This window comes from Oncorhynchus gorbuscha, linkage group LG11 (genome assembly GCF_021184085.1).
Source record: "Oncorhynchus gorbuscha isolate QuinsamMale2020 ecotype Even-year linkage group LG11, OgorEven_v1.0, whole genome shotgun sequence".
NCBI classification, from domain to species: domain Eukaryota; kingdom Metazoa; phylum Chordata; class Actinopteri; order Salmoniformes; family Salmonidae; genus Oncorhynchus; species Oncorhynchus gorbuscha.
In genome coordinates this window covers 30,270,873-30,287,842 of record NC_060183.1, presented here as the reverse complement: position 1 = coordinate 30,287,842, position 16,970 = coordinate 30,270,873, and the positions used below count along the sequence as shown (strand labels likewise).

Here is a 16,970-nt window from a genome sequence, read left to right as displayed (position 1 = left end):
CTCTGACACTCGTTGGATGTGACAGGGCTTTCAAACTATTACGGACTACAAAGGGAAACCCAGCCGCAAGCTGCCCAGTGACACGAGCCTACCAGATGAGCTAAATGCCTTTTATGTGTGGTGCCAGGACAACAACCTCTCCCTCAACATGAGCAAGACAAAGGAGATGATCGTGGCCTACAGGAAAAGGAGGGCTGAACACGACCCCATTCACATCGACTGGGCTATAGTGGAGTGGGCGACAGTTTCAAATTCCTTGGTGTCCACATCACCAACAAACTATCATGGTCAAAACACACCAAGAATGTCTTGAAGAGGGCACGACAACACCTTTTCCCTTCAGGAGACTGAAAAGATTTGGCATGGGTCCCCAGATCCTAAAAAAGTTGTACAGCTGCACCTTCGAGAGCATCCTGACTGGTTGCATCACCATCTGGTATGGCAACTGCTCGGCATCCTGTAAGGCGCTACAGAGGGTAGTGCGTACTGCCCAGTACATCACTGGGGCAAAGCTTCCTGCCATCCAGGACCTACAGTGGGGCAAAAAAGTATTTAGTCACCCACCAATTGTGCAAGTTCTCCCACTTAAAAAGATGAGAGAGGCCTGTCATTTTCATCATAGGTACACTTCAACTATGACAGACAAAATTGGAAAAAAAATCCAGAAAATCACATTATAGGATTTTTAATTAATTTTATTTGCAAATTATGGTGGAAAATAAGTATTTGGATTTTCTGGAAAAAAATTGTCTCATTTTGTCTGTCATAGTTGAAGTGTACCTATGATGAAAATTACAGGCCTCTCATATTTTTAAGTGGGAGAACTTGCACAATTGCTGGCTGACTAAATACTTTTTTGCCCTACTGTATATACTAGGCGGGGTGTCAGAGGAAGGACAAAAAAATTGTCAAAGACTCCAGCCACCCAAGTCGTAGACTGTTCTCTCTGCCACAGCATGGCAAGCGGTACCAGAGTGCCAAGTCTAGGTCCAAAAGGCTCCTTAACACCTTCTACCCCCAAGCCATAAGACTGCTGAACATTTAATCAAATGGCTACCCAGGCTATTTGCATTGACACCCCCCCCCCTCTTTGTTTTTTACACTGCTGCTACTTGCTGTTTATTATCGACACAGTCACTTTACCCTTGACTACATGTACAAATTACCTCGACTAACCTGTACCCCGCACATTGACTTGTTTCCCCCTGTATACAGTCAAGTCCATAAATATTTGGACATTGACCAAGTTATTATTATTTTTTTCTACCACAGCATATTGGAGTTGAAATTAAATAATGAATATGAGCTGAAAGTGCAGACTTTCAGCTTTAATTTGAGGGCATTTATAACCAAATTGGATGCTCGCCAATAGGTTTTGAATTTAGAAATATTGACAAGTGGCAGTTGGGATGCGCATTGTCTCAATTCTCATTTTTCCTAAAACAGTGGGAGACTTGAGTGATCACCATCAAACACATCAGCAGTGGCCACTCCATCACGAGCTTAGGGACCAAGTGTTCTTTTAACATAACATTGGCAATGTGTTGTCTTATCTAAACAAGTCTGAGGCGCTGCGTAATGTGGGCAGGTCTGTCTCACTGTCTGTAGGTTCTGCCATACGATTGGATAGTGTGCAAACTCTGTGCATGACAATTCTCCCTAGGCGTTACCATCCTGTGTTAGTGGGCAAGTGGGAATGATCCAAATCAAAACCCTGCCCTCATGTAAGTCGTTGCATTTACACTAATCTCACAAAATATATTGGAATATATTGACTTCATGACCAACGTTATCCTACTTACACTTTTTTGTCAGTTTTGGCACTGGAATAAATGTTTCTGACCAATATCGATGACACAGTTTTCAACTAGAGATGTTGGTTTTTGTGTTCAAGTTCCCTTGTTGATAGGCCCTGTAATGAAACTCCTCGCAAGTCTTGATGTCTCTGAAAATGTCAAGTAAAAATAAGATATTCATTTAGCAGAGGATTTTATCCAAAGTTAATTACAGAAATGTCAACATTGACAGTGACACAAACATTCAGTATATGTGGCCCATGCGGGATTCAATCCCACAATTCGATGTTCCTTACACCGTGCTCTATCCCAGGGGGCCAGAAAAAGGGCAGTTATTGGAAAATATATAGGTCCATTATAATTTCGACATACTTTATATGTAGTTTAAGCTACGGATTGAAACCGTAGTTTGCCCCACCTGCTCTAACCCATTGATCCATTGGAACCATTATCTGATGATATGTTGAATGTCCCAAGTCCCTTATAAACAATATGAACATGACACCTCTCTTCTCTCTGGCACCCTATAGGTGGGCTGTAAGGTGGCCGTTACTCTCTTCCTGTATTTCCTGGCGACCAATCACTACTGGATCCTGGTGGAGGGGCTGTACCTGCACAGCCTCATCTTCATGGCCTTCCTCTCAGACAAGAACTACCTGTGGGCGCTCACCATCATCGGCTGGGGTGAGTTTTTCTACACACCCTGCAGGATACAACTTTCTGGTTCCAGGTAGGACCATTTTACCTAACGAGGTACCCTCAAAAAACTCTTTATGATGAAACGGTTTTTACCTTGAACCTAAAAAGGTTCTAGAACCAAAAAGGGTTCTACTATGGAACCATAAAATGGTTCTCCAGGGATAGCCAAAGTATCCTTTAAGGTTTAATGGTACCTTTTTTTTCTAAGAGTGTAGACCAGTGATTCAGCTCATTGACTTTTCAAGTTGTCTTTTTTGCAGCCATTTCATAAGATTGATTTATCGTATGAATTGGGTTCCTGGGGCGTTAAAGTGGCAATCTGCAGTATAAAACAATAACGAAGCGTGCACCCCATCACTGTTTCAGTAAACTGCTGGGGATGGTGCTGGAGAAATGTAACCACTCTCAAAATCATAGACAGAGCTAAGGCTGCAGGGACAGGCCATACTAAGGCCTGGCCGTCCATGATTTCAAAATTATAGTTTGAGTCATGTCTTGAGGCAATACAGTGTTTGTTCACATTTACATTGTATACAAAAAAAATGGTAAAGCAAGCTTACTGTATATGTTGGGATCTGACGGGGAATGACAGTTGAACTAAACTAATGAGGCATTTATTAGTGATATTCTTCAAAAATCAATGGGTATATACAGTGGGTGATTTTAGCATGTAAATGTTGGTGGGCAAAAAAAAAGAAAGTGGAATGCATGTCAGCAAAGCCACTAAACTATATATTCATTGCACTATAACAGTGGAAAACGGTGCCCAAAAACGGTTAGGGTCTACATAAAGCTGTTCCAACAGCAGTCCCAACATCTTACCACTGTTACACCTGGCTAACAGCGGAGCCTTGTCTGGCAGCAAAACAGTTCATTCAGCCTCATTTACTGTCTTTAAAAAAACATAGCTGATATGGCTGACTTGCTTAAACAAATGTGGTTTCTAATGACAATTGAGATGTACAAACTATGGCATAAGGGGACGACAAGTGGATAAGAGGCAATCCATAATTTCGATTAAGACAACGACCGAGCTAGGACTGTTTATTTGTCAATATAACTACCTGTTTAGCACTTCTGAAATGTACAATAACAGAATTCAGAACATGGGCCGTTCTTACAGTGCTCTCCCTGTACACCAAGTTAGAACCGTAGGATAAATAAAGGGGGCATATAAGCAGACAATGAAAGCTCTTACAATATTTGATGATTACATTTCTCTAATACAGGTTGTAGACTACAGTAGAACAGTCAGAACAGTGGGCTACTAACATCTTACTACACAACATACACTTAGCATTACTTTCTTAGTTACAGTATACATAACTCCCTGGCACATTACATCATTTATGAAGCAACAAACAATATATTTTTGGACTCACATTGTTGTGCTCGGCTCACTTGAACAGGAAGGGGGTGTGGTAGTCCTTTGAGTTAACAGTTGTTCTGAGCGCGGCACAAATCATGCTTCATTGATAGCATGGCCAATGTTAGATCTTTATCATTATAAACTTGGAAAATAACCCCTTAATCCCAGATTTGGGATCACAGAGCCACTGTCACTGATTCCTTCCAAATTGTTGAATTTGCGATTTCCAACTTGTGAAATGTTAATGTCCAATGGCCGATGAGCACCGATATGTATGTATCTATAATTTCTCTTCATTATTTCTCTTCATATGACAAGGATTAAAAAGGATTTGCCAGTAGATTGTCGACTTGATTCATGATGATGACTGCTCGCTAAAATTGTGAAAGTATGATGTTGACATGATCAGTCCAATCAAAGCTACTGTACATATAACGTGATTTGACGTAATTTTATCTGTGGCCAATGACCTTGAGCCTTCTTTGATGGGCACTTCCATGGCAGCAGCCGAAGGGCTAGAAGGGTCTGCTCTTACACTTGGCAGTGAAGTGAAGTCCCCAGTGACAGAACACTGAGCCAATCACAGTGCAACATTTTCTGCTGGCCTGCCCCACCACCAAAGAAAGCACTGCGCTAGACTGAAACACCTGCATTTTGGAGCTGGCTTACTCAAGAAATCAAAAACGAGACCCTGTTTGTATGCAGCTTTATTAACTCAATGATATATATTACTCCGATGTTAACAACTACAGACCAGTATCCCTTCTTTCTTTTCTCTCCAAAACTCTTGAACGTGCCGTCCTTGGTCAGCTCTCCCGCTATCTCTCTCAGAATGACCTGCTTGATCCAAATCAGTCAGGTTTCAAGACTAGTCATTCAACTGAGACTGCTCTTCTCTGTATCACGGAGGCGCTCCGCACCGCTAAAGCTAACTCTCTCTCCTCTGCTCTCATCCTTCTAGACCTATCGGCTGCCTTCGATACTGTGAACCATCAGATCCTCCTCTCCACCCTCTCCGAGTTGGGCATCTCTGGCGCGGCCCACGCTTGGATTGCGTCCTACCTGACAGGTCGCTCCTACCAGGTGGCGTGGCGAGAATCTGTCTCCTCACCACGCGCTCTCACCACTGGTGTCCCCAGGGCTCTGTTCTAGGCCCTCTCCTATTCTCGCTATACACCAAGTCACTTGGCTCTGTCATAACCTCACATGGTCTCTCCTATCATTGCTATGCAGACGACACACAATTAATCTTCTCCTTTCCCCCTTCTGATGACCAGGTGGCGAATCGCATCTCTGCATGTCTGGCAGACATATCAGTGTGGATGACGGATCACCACCTCAAGCTGAACTTCGGCAAGACGGAGCTGCTCTTCCTCCCGGGGAAGGACTGCCCGTTCCATGATCTCGCCATCACGGTTGACAACTCCATTGTGTCCTCCTCCCAGAGCGCTAAGAACCTTGGTGTGATCCTGGACAACACCCTGTCGTTCTCAACTAACATCAAGACGGTGGCACGTTCCTGTAGGTTCATGCTCTACAACATCCGCAGAGTACGACCCTGCCTCACACAGGAAGCGGCGCAGGTCCTAATCCAGGCACTTGTCATCTCCCGTCTGGATTACTGCAACTCGCTGTTGGCTGGGCTCCCTGCCTGTGCCATTAAACCCCTACAACTCATCCAGAACGCCGCAGCCCGTCTAGTGTTCAACCTTCCCAAGTTCTCTCACGTCACCCCGCTCCTCCGCTCTCTCCACTGGCTTCCAGTTGAAGCTCGCATCCGCTACAAGACCATGGTGCTTGCCTACGGAGCTGTGAGGGGAACGGCACCTCAGTACCTCCAGGCTCTGATCAGGCCCTACACCCAAATAAGGGCACTGCGTTCATCCACCTCTGGCCTGCTCGTCTCCCTACCACTGAGGAAGTACAGTTCCCGCTCAGCCCAGTCAAAACTGTTCGCTGCTCTGGCTCCCCAATGGTGGAACAAACTCCCTCACGACGCCAGGACAGCGGAGTCAATCACCACCTTCCGGAGACACCTGAAACCCCACCTCTTTAAGGAATACTTAGGATAGGATAAAGTAATCCTTCTCACCCCCTCCCCCCTTAAAATATTTAGATGCACTATTGTAAAGTGGCTGTTCCACTGGATGTCATAAGGTGAATGCACCAATTTGTAAGTCGCTCTGGATAAGAGCGTCTGCTAAATGACTTAAATGTAAATGTAAATGTAAATATTATTTTTGACATTGTTTGTAAACTGATATGTGACATGTATTAATGCCAAAAGAACATGCAAAACACGTTAATGCTCAAATGTGGGGCTCAAAACAACTGCTCTGAATGACTGGTCGCCACTGGGTATATATCATTCATCTAAAAATCCCAAAACGGGTTTAAAAGCAGCCACAGATTGCCTCTTTAAACACTCCTCCATGTGTTGCGAGATCAGATTACGTGAGTAGTGCACCTGCAGGAAAAGACCAGAGATGTAAAGTACTTGAGTAAAAAAATACTTGAAAGTACTACTGAAGTAGTTTTTTTTAGGTATCTGTACTGAACTTTACTATTCATATTTTTAACTACTTTTACTTCACTACATTCCTAAAGACAATTATGTACTTTTTACTTCACACATTTCCCTGACACCCAAAAGTACTTGTTACATTTGGAATGTGTAATGATCCTCGTCTGTTGTTTGTAGAAAGTCAGACCGAAATGCAGCGTGTAGGTTACTCATGACTTTTAATGAACCTAATACGGTACATGAAATAACGGAAGAAGAAAACAACAAACGAATGAAACTAATACAGCCTATCTGGTGACTAACACTAAGACAGGTACAATCACCCACGAAATACAACACGCACTCAAGCTACCTAAATACGGTTCCCAATCCGAGACAACTAGAATCAGCTGACTCCAATTAGGAATCGCCTCAGGCAGCCAAGCCTAACTAGACACACCCCTAATAATACACACTCCCAATTAATACAAACCCAATACGAAATAACAACATATAAACCCATGTCACACCCTGGCCTACCCAAACATATAACAAAAACACAAGATACAATGACCAAGGCGTGACAGAATGCTTTGCAGGACAGGAAGATAGTCTAATTCACACACTTATCAAGAGAACATCCTTTGCCATCTCTACTGCCTCTGATCTTTTGCCTAGTTAAATAAAGGTTAAATAAAAAATAACAAAAATATCTGGTGGACTCACTAAACACGTGCTTTGTTTGCTAATTATGTCTGAGTGTTGGAGCATGCCCCTTGCTGTCCGTAAATTAAACAAAACAAATGGTGCAGTCTGGTTTGTTTAATATAAGGAATTTTAAATTATTTTTTACTTTTGACACTTAAGTATATTTTATCAATTCCATTTACTTTCAATACTTAAGTATATTTAAAACCAAATACTTTTAGACTTTTACTCAGGTAGGATTTTACTGGGTGACTTTTACTTTTACTTGAGTCATTTTCTTTTAAAGTGTTTTTCCGTTTACTCAAGTATGACAATTGGGTACTTTTTCCGCCGCTGGAAAAGACCCCCTGGAAAGATACCTTTGTTGTGTATGTAAAATAGCCCAGATGGGAATGCAACATTATTCAACATGAATCTATTTCCCCCACCTACCGCTTTCCCTCCCTCTCTCATAGGTGTCCCTGCAGTGTTTGTGTCCATTTGGGTCAGTGCGCGAGCATCACTGGCAGACACTCAGTGAGTCCCTTTATACATAATTGTGTGTACATCACAATGAAGTGAATAATCACACTTAACAGCAGCTATTCTATACACATTTGCAGGTGCTGGGACATCAGTGCGGGAAATCTGAAGTGGATCTATCAAGTCCCAATTCTTGCAGCCATTGTAGTAAGCAAATATTTCCTTTTCACCTAGACTCATGCACTTCACAAGCATTGGTCTCTTGTCCCTTTTTTATTGTTTGATAGCATCCTTGATTTCACATCAAACATTGTATTTGACACAATCCAAATCAACTCAAACGCTGAAAGGTACTATTTATTGGATGTCTCCGCTTTCCAACTGATCTTCAACTTCATACCATGAATACGGTGTCCGGAGTCAGAGTGACTGTTACACACCAACTCCTTGTGACTCTGAGGCTGTCTTAATATGGACACCTTACATGTATTTCTAACTCTTCCTACAGGTGAACTTCTTCCTGTTCCTCAACATCATACGAGTGTTGGCCTCTAAGCTGTGGGAGACCAACACAGGCAAACTGGACCCCCGTCAACAGTACAGGTGGGGGGCTGCATTAGACTAATAAACAGTAAAAAACTGACAATAGACTAGTAGTAAACTAGTAATGCACTTGTAATAAACAGTACTAGTAGTAGCATGGATCAATTAATGCATACATTCTTTATGCATATGATACAACCCACAATTTCTTCACTTGCGATAGAGCCTCGGCTAGTTTTTCCCGATTGCATGACATGGGACTGTAAATTTGTGTTTTGAAAAATATAATTTGAAATCAGAAATCACCATGCATGGTATGGGAATACAATGGCTGTATTTTGATGGTAAATCCTACGTTGTCTTACATAGCTTCACGTTTCTCTAAATCAAGGCCACTTTATTCAAACATAGATAAATAGCATATTAGACTGCTATAATATTATCTGTAAAATTGTGTCTCCTACTGTCCACAGGAAGCTGTTGAAATCCACCCTTGTCCTGATGCCCTTGTTTGGAGTACACTATATGGTGTTTATGGCTCTACCCTACACTGAGGTGACGGGCCTGTTGTGGCAGGTGCAGATGCACTACGAGATGTTCTTCAACTCTTCCCAGGTCAGACACCCCAAAGGGCAAATACTCCCTGAGAGAAAAACATATATTTTTTAGTGTTTTGATCGTGTTTTGAGGTTGACGTTTATTGTCATGAGTCTTGCCCTGGAGGCAGAACTGAGTGATTTCCCCATAGATAGGGCAGCTGAAAAGTAACAATTGGCTATATTGTAAAAATGTATGAAAACAAACATTTGATTTTTAGTCTTAATTTAATTTTGGGATAGGCGTCCCGCTTCCTGTGAAACTGAAGGGCGCGCAATTCAAATAAATAATCATAAGTTATGGGTATAAACATGTAGGTACATATAAGTGTCTTATATCGGTTGAAAGCTTACATTCTTGTTATTTTAACTGCACTGTCAGATTTACAATAGCTATTACAGCAAAAACATGTCACGCGATTGTTTGAAGATGGCGTCCCACATCAAAATATTTTTCCACCAGCACACGTTTCATAAATTCACAAATAGCGATTAAATATTCACTTACTTTTTGAAAATCTTCCTCTGATTTGTCATCCAAAGGGTTCCAGCTATAACATGTAGTGTCATTTTGTTAGATAAAATCCTTCTTTATATCCCAAAAAGTCTGTTTAGTTAGCACCATCGATTTCAGTAATCCACTTACACATGCAGAGAAAGGAATCCGAAAATATAATATTTGTTTCAACAAGTGAAAATATGTTTCTATTTACTCCTCAGATTGCCTAAAATGTAATCAAACTATAAGATTTCTTACAGAAAGAAGTATGTTCAATAGGTGACCGATTTTAGCAGGTGCGTCCTGTCTTCATGGCACACGCAAACACGCATTTCCAAGACTGTGTTCCGGTACTAAAACTGATATTTTTAAAGTTACAAGCCTGAAACATTGAAAATAGACTGCTGACACCCTGTGGAGACCATAGGAATTGCATTCAGGTAGCTAATTTTCAATATGACCTTATACTTGCCATTCTAGGAGGATGGTCTCGCTCTCAAAAAAAATTCTGGTTGGTTTTTCTTTGGATTTTCTTCTACCATATCTATTGTGTTATTTTCTCCAATAATATTTTAATATTTCTTCAAAATTCAAGGTGTTTTCTTTTCAATGGTACCAATTATATGCATATCCTGGCTTCAGGGCCTGGCGAACAGGCAGTTTACTTTGGGCACGTCATTCAGGCGGAAATTGAGAAAAAATGGGCCTAGCCGTAAAGAAGGGTTAGGGTTAGGCATTATGATTAGCAGTGTGTTTTTTGTGTGGCTGTGTCAGTTAGAAACCACTCTGCAGAGCTGCCTCCAGAACAAAATTCATGACGAAAAAAGGCTAATCTGCCAAATTTATGCAGGCTATATTGTCCATCAACTGTTGATGACTATTAATGACAGATTTATGTTATATCCTAAAAATCTGTTCATAAATGTCGAACAGCACTAAATGTATTTCCTTTATCTAAACTTGACCTTTTTCCCTTTTGTCCTTTCAGGGATTCTTTGTGGCATTCATCTACTGTTTCTGCAATGGGGAGGTAAATGCAGAACTATCTACCTCATTTTGAATATCTACGGAAGTCCATAGAGGAGATATGAATAAAAATAAAAAAATCTCTCGTTATGTCGAGGTCACGACTTATCTCATAATCACTACATAACAAAACTTGTTTTTGTCGAGATCAAGATGTAATCAAAAGTTACACACATCATCTAATCATTTGTTCAGATGCACAACAATCACTTAATCAAGGAGCGCTGTGGCTGCGCTGATGTTTTAAGCCCTGAGCAATGCTTGACAGGCAATTGTCTCCCTGGCTGCGTGCCCCAAAGACTACAGCCAATCGCATGCAAGGAATAACGCAGCTAACTTGGCTAGTCTTGTGAGCTAGCTAGTTAGCTAAGTAGCTTGTTACCTATATTGGTTGTTAGTGTGCATAACTGTGTATAAATATCCTAAACAAATATATAAACACAACATGCAACAATTTCCAAGATTTTACTGAGTTACAGTTCATATAAGGAAATGTAAATAAATAAATTGGGCCCTAATCTATGGATTTCACAGGACTGGAAACACAGATTTGCATCTGTTGGTCACAGATACACTACTTGACCAAAAGTATGTGGACACCTGATCGTCGAACATCTCATTCCAAAATCAGGGGCATTAATATGGAGTTGGTCCCCCCTTTGCTGCTTCAGCAGCCTCCATTCTTTTGGAAAGGCTTTCCACTAGCTGTTGGAACATTGCTGCAGGGACTCCCTTCCGTTCAGCCACAAGAGCATTAGTGATTAGGCCTGGCTCGCAGTTGGCATTCCAATTCATCCCAAAGGTGTTCGGTGGGGTTGAGGTCAGGGCTCTGTACAGACCAGTCAAGTCCTTCCATACCAATCTCGACACACCATTTCTGCATGGACCTCGCTTTGTGCACTGGGGTATTGTTATGATGAAACAGGAAAGGGGCTTCCCCAAACTGTTGCCACAGAGTTGGAAGCATAGAATCGTCTCTCGAATGTCATTGTATGCTGTAGCGTTAAGATTTCCCTTCACGGAACTAAGGCTCCTAGCCCGAACCACTAAACTTTACAGTTTGCACTATTCATTCGGGCAGGTAGCGTTCTCCTGGCATCTGCCAAACCCAGATTTGTTCGTCGGACTGCCAGATGGTGAAGCGTGATTCATCACTCCAGAGAAGATGTTTCCACTGCTCCATAGTCCAATGGCGGCGAGCTTTACACCACTCCAACCGACGCTTGGCATTGCGAATGTTGATCTTAGGCTTGTGTGTTGCTGCTCTGCCATGGAAACCCATTTCATGAAGCTCCCATCGAACAGTTATTGTGCTGAAATGTCTTCCAGAGGCCGTTTGGAACTCGGTAGTGATTGTTTCAACAAAGGACAAACAAAATTTATGCAGTACATGCTTTAGGACTCGGCAGTCCCATTCTGTGAGCTTGTGTGGCCCAAACATCCTCAATGGGAGACATGTCTGGTGAGTATGCAGGCCATGGAAGAACTGGGACATTTTCTGCTTCCAGGAATTGTGTAAAGATCCTTGTCACATGGGGCCGTGCATTATCATGCTGAAACATAAGGTGATGGTGGCAGATAAAATGTCTTCAGGATCCCGTCACAGTATCTCTGTGCATTCAAATTGCCATCGATAAAAGGCAATTGTGTTTGTTTTCCGTAGCTTATGCCTGCCCATATCATAACTCCACTGCCACCATGTTGGGCTCTGTTCACAATGTTGGCACCAGAAAACCTCTTTCCCACACGACACAATACACGTGGTCGGAAGTTGTAGATCGGTTGGACATATTGCCAAATTCTCTAAAACGATGTTGAAGGAGGCTTATGGTAGATGAACATGAACAGTAAATTATCTGGCAACAGTTCTGGTGGACATTCCTGCCGTCAGCATGCCAATTGCATGCTCCCTCAAGACGAGATATCTGTGGCATTGTGTCCTGTGAAAAAACTGCACATTTGAGTGATTTTCTTATTGTCCCAGCACAAGGTGCACCTGTGTAATGATCATGCGGTTAAATCAGCTTCTTGAAATGCCACACCTGTCAGGTGTATGGATTATCTTGGCAAAGGAGAAATGCTCAGTAACAGGGATGAAAACAAATTTGTGAAAAAATGTTGAGATAAATAACCTTTTTGTGCGTATGGAGTGGGTGAGCTCTAATTCCTGGAATGCTCACAGGCTGATGAATCAGGATGCTTCCTTGGAGGTGTTTCATATGTAAGGCTCATATGTAATGCATACAGTGCATTCGGAAAGTATTAAGACCTCTTTACTTTTTCCACATGTTGTTACATTTACAGCCTTATTCTTAAATGGATTACATACATTGTTTTCCTCATCAATCTACACACAATAACCCATAATGACAAAGCGATAACAGGTTTTTAGAAATATTTGCAAATGTATTAAGAATTTTAAAAAACAAAATACCTTTGCTATGAGACTCAAAATTGAGCTCATGTGCATCCTGTTTCCATTGATCATCCTTGAGAGGTTTCTACAGCTTGGTTGGAGTCCACCTGTGGTAAATTCAATTGATTGGACATGATTTGGAAAGGCACACTGTCTATTAATGCCAAGCAAAATCATGTCTCTTTAGCTCATTGTTATGGATGTATCAAAATAAATGTTGCGAGAAAACAGCTTAAACAAATGTAAATGCAGCTACTGTTGTTATTCTGGCTGCACTGCTTGACGTGACTGTAAGGCCGTAGTTGGCTACCTAGCAAACAAGGGATAAGAATGTTGCCAGCCAGTATGGCAATGGAACACTTAGAACAAATGACTGGGTCGCGTCCATAGATACAGAACAAAAAGACTGAACAACTGGGTCGCGTCTCTGGCAACCAAACCAATAGAATGATTGACCAGCCGGCTTGGGAAGCAACCCTACATTTGTGTCGGAACTATATCTTGTGGAAAGGATGAAATAGTATGAATACATTTAACAAAATAAATGTTTTAATGAAAATATGTCAATTATTATTTGAATATGTTGGTGTAACAGTATAATTTTAAACCGTCCCCTTGCCCATACCCGGGCACGAACCAGGGACCTTCTGCACACATCAACAACAGTCACCCACGAAGCATCGTTACCCATCGCTCCACAAAAGCCGCGGCCCTTTATTAGCGCACACCGCTAACTAAGCTAGCCGTTTCACATCCGTTACATTGGTAACCCGTTGTATAAAAGCGATAATGCCGAAGCAGGTGTTTGTCTCGGGCCAAACAACACCTGTGCCAATCTATCTTCCAAACACCGGCTTCTCGGGCATTATCACTTAAGTGTGCAGTCTGAACGCTTGGAGAGCGAAGCGCTCTGAATTTACGAACAGACTATCTGACAATGCTCTGAATTTACGAACAACCCAGATCGCACTCTGACACACCAGAGGCAATTTACAAACGCACACTGTGTTGTCAATCAAATGTATTTGGCATCGATCAAATGGGCGGTCAGGCAAGTTCCCATTCAGTTGTCAAAACGTGGGTTGGGACAAGCATGCATTGGCAGGCAAGCTGCAGAAGGACGAGCAAGCTACTTTTCCCCATCGTTAATCAGTGCAATTTTGATAGCCAACTAGCTGAACATTTTTGAGAGGGTTTATCTAATGTTCCCTTGTTAGATTTGAGCTAATCTTGCTCTTGCTATTAGTATTTGATCTTGTTGTTGATGTGCATAACTGAGGGAGAGAGAGCCTACCTTTTCATGGTTGTTTGATCAATAGGACTGTAAAGTTCCCAAATGCAAGACTCCCGTGATATTTACATATTTTTGTGGCTTTTGCAAAAAATGTGTTCTAATAATCTAAAGTCATGCTATTACTACTGCCTGTAAACACACAGTCCGGTTCAAAGTGAATGATGGCAGGCCTGTGTGGCAAATAGCTTTTTTGCATAAAGGGCTACTGTAGCTCTGATTGGTTATGGTGCACCGGGTCGGCGTAGACTCCGGTCCCGGATGAGACAGATGTTTTTATTAGGTTTTATTTACAGCAGTGTCTATTAATTGTCCAAACACACGGCCGTTTTCTCATTGTTTATTGCTATAGAATTTTCACAATTGTCTTAGTCTGTCATTCCCAAACAATCAATGAATTTATGAAGACGAGAATATCTAAGTGCTCGCTTGTCAGAAAATGTAACAGATTTTTATAAGATTTAATGTTGCTTAAACGCTGTCAGTTCCACTTTAATTCCTGTCTTCCCAGGTGCAGGCGGAGGTAAAGAAGGCATGGCTACGGCGGAGCCTGGCCTTGGACCTCAAACAGAAGACCCGGGTGACCAGCAGTGGGGGCGGGGGCAGCTGCTACTATGGCGGCATGATGTCACACACCACCACCCACAGCGTGAGTCTGACTGTGGCCAATCCCAGAGGAATGTCCCTGAATGGGGCAGGGGCCCCCGGGATGGGAGGAGCTGGGGGAAGCAATGGGGGAGGGGGAAGCAGGCAGCCACGCCTCACCTCCTCCTTCCACCCCCTCACCAACCTGCCAGGTTACGTGCCCAGCAACACGGAGACCCCCAGGCAGAAACTTGTTATTTGGAGGCCTGGGGTGGGGGCCGGAGCTGAGGCCGGTGTTAGTGCCTTTCCCAGGAACCCCAGGGCTGCTAACGAGGGGATCCAAGGGGGTGGTGGTGGAGCCAAGACAGAGCCTGCAGTCTCTGTGCCCCAGCGGTTGGGAGACGAGGACCCCTGCTGCTCTTTGTCTCTAAAGGAACTAGAGACCATCTTGTGAACTGGAACTGTCAGATATATGCCGTCTAACAGTGGGAGCAGCACTGTATCAGATGGCTTTACTTATCCAGATTCCTGCCATGGATCCATATCAAGGCTCCATTCAAGTGATCTCCAATGACCTATTTGAATCTCCCCTGAATCCCTTGTTTGATTGGCCGACGTCTGAAGACTTAGCTAAGTACATTTAGTTGGGGTTAAAGAATCATTGTGTGTAAACTGGTCTGACGACACGATTATCAATAGAACATGTACTTGTAGCATGATTGGTGATTTAATGTATCAGTGGTTGTAATAAAGAACCCAATGACTAGTGAGTTGCTGCACCCATTATGGAATGTGGAGTCCTGCATGCCTTTCTACACGTGCCATATTTGTTTGACAGACCATTGTTTTTCCTTTTATATTTGCCTGTCTGTCTGCTTGTCTGCTTTCTCTGATCTCTTCTCTGTCTGCCTAACAATTCATGCACTATTTGTCTATTGTAGTGAGATGTACATTTTTCATCTGAGAAAAACGTGGAAATGAACCTTTTACAGCAATGAATAAGCAGCAGTAGGCTGCATTTGAAGACTTCCTTACCTGGGGCCCATCGCCCAATGAGCAAAACTGGTGCATTTAAAATCCCAATAGACTTTACCATAAAACAATAATAGATTAATTAAATAACAAAAACACATGTCTGAAACAGTAAAATATCAGCTCAGGATTTACCTTCTTTCCAGATTTACCTTCTTTACAGATGTAAAGAAGTTGTTATTTTGGATAGTGATAGCACACTTGCTATGTACAGTGCATTCGGAAAGTATTCAGACCCCTTCACTTTTTCCACATTTTGTTACCTTACAGCCTTGTTCTAAAATGTATTAAATGTGTTTTCATTTATTTATCAATCTACACAGAATACCTGATAATGACAAAGCAAAAACAGGTTTTCAGGTTTTCAGGTTTTCAATTTTTGCAAATGTATTCAAAATAAAACAAACGTAAATATCACATTTGCTGTGCATAAATATTCAGACCCTTTATTCAGTACTTTGTTGAAGCACCTTTGGCAGCAATTACAGCCTTGAATATTTTTGGTATGACGCTACAAGCTTGGCACACCTGTATTTGGAGAGTTTCTCCCATTCTTCTCTGCAGATCCTCTCAAGCTCTGTCAGGTTGGGTGGGGAAAGTTTCTGCACAGCTGTTTTCAGTTCTCTCCAGAGATACTCAATTGGGTTCAAGTCCAGGCTCTGGCTGGGCCTCTCAAGGACATTCAGAGACTTGTCCCGAAGCCACTCCTGCTTTGTCTTGGCTGTGTGCTTAGTTGTCCTGTTTGAAGGTGAACCTTCGCTCCAGTCTGAGGTCCTGAGCGCTCCGGAGCAGGTTTTCATCAAGGATCTCTCTGTACTTTGCTCTGTTCATCTTTCCCTCTATCCTGACTAGACTCCCAGTCGTTGCTGCTGAAAAACATCCCCACAGCATGATGCTACCACCAACCACCATGCTTCACCGTAGGGATGGTGGCAGGTTTCCTCCAGATGTGATTACTTGGCATTCAGGTCAAAGAATCTTGGTTTCATTAGACCAGAGAATCTTGTTTCTTATGGTCAGAGTCCTTTAGGTGTCTTTTGGCAAACTCCAAGCAGGCTATCATGTGCCTTTTACTGAGGAGTGGCATCCGTCCGGCCACCCTACCAAAAAGGCCTGATTGGTGGAGTGCTGCATAGATGGTTGTCATTCTGGAAGATTCTCCCATCTCCACAGAGGAACTCTGGAGCTCTGTCAGATTTACCATCGGGTTAACTGTCACCTCAATGACCCCCCCCCCCCCCCCCATGGCTTGGTTTATGCTCTGAGATGCACTGTCAACTGTGGGACGTTGTATAGACAGGCGTGTGCTTTTCCAAATCATGTCCAATCAATTTCAAGTTGTAGAAACATCTCAAGGATGATCAATGGAAACAGGATGCATCTGACCTCAATTTTGAGTCTCATAGAAAAGGGTCTGAATTCTTATGTAAAGAAGGTATTTCTGC

General features: G+C 42.5%; 1 protein-coding gene across 1 annotated transcript in view; it reads left to right on the top strand.

The window, feature by feature from the left end:
• Positions 1-15,761, top strand: part of pth3r (parathyroid hormone 3 receptor) — a 66,142-nt gene extending 50,381 nt beyond the window's left edge. The window contains exons 7-13 of the mRNA XM_046368067.1: positions 2,327-2,480; positions 7,531-7,591; positions 7,678-7,744; positions 8,046-8,140; positions 8,554-8,695; positions 10,164-10,205; positions 14,420-15,761. Of these exons, the coding sequence (XP_046224023.1) occupies positions 2,327-2,480; positions 7,531-7,591; positions 7,678-7,744; positions 8,046-8,140; positions 8,554-8,695; positions 10,164-10,205; positions 14,420-14,947 (1,089 nt within the window). The 3' untranslated portion in view covers positions 14,948-15,761. The remainder of the gene's footprint in view (positions 1-2,326; positions 2,481-7,530; positions 7,592-7,677; positions 7,745-8,045; positions 8,141-8,553; positions 8,696-10,163; positions 10,206-14,419) is intronic.
• Positions 15,762-16,970: the final 1,209 nt, after the last annotated feature.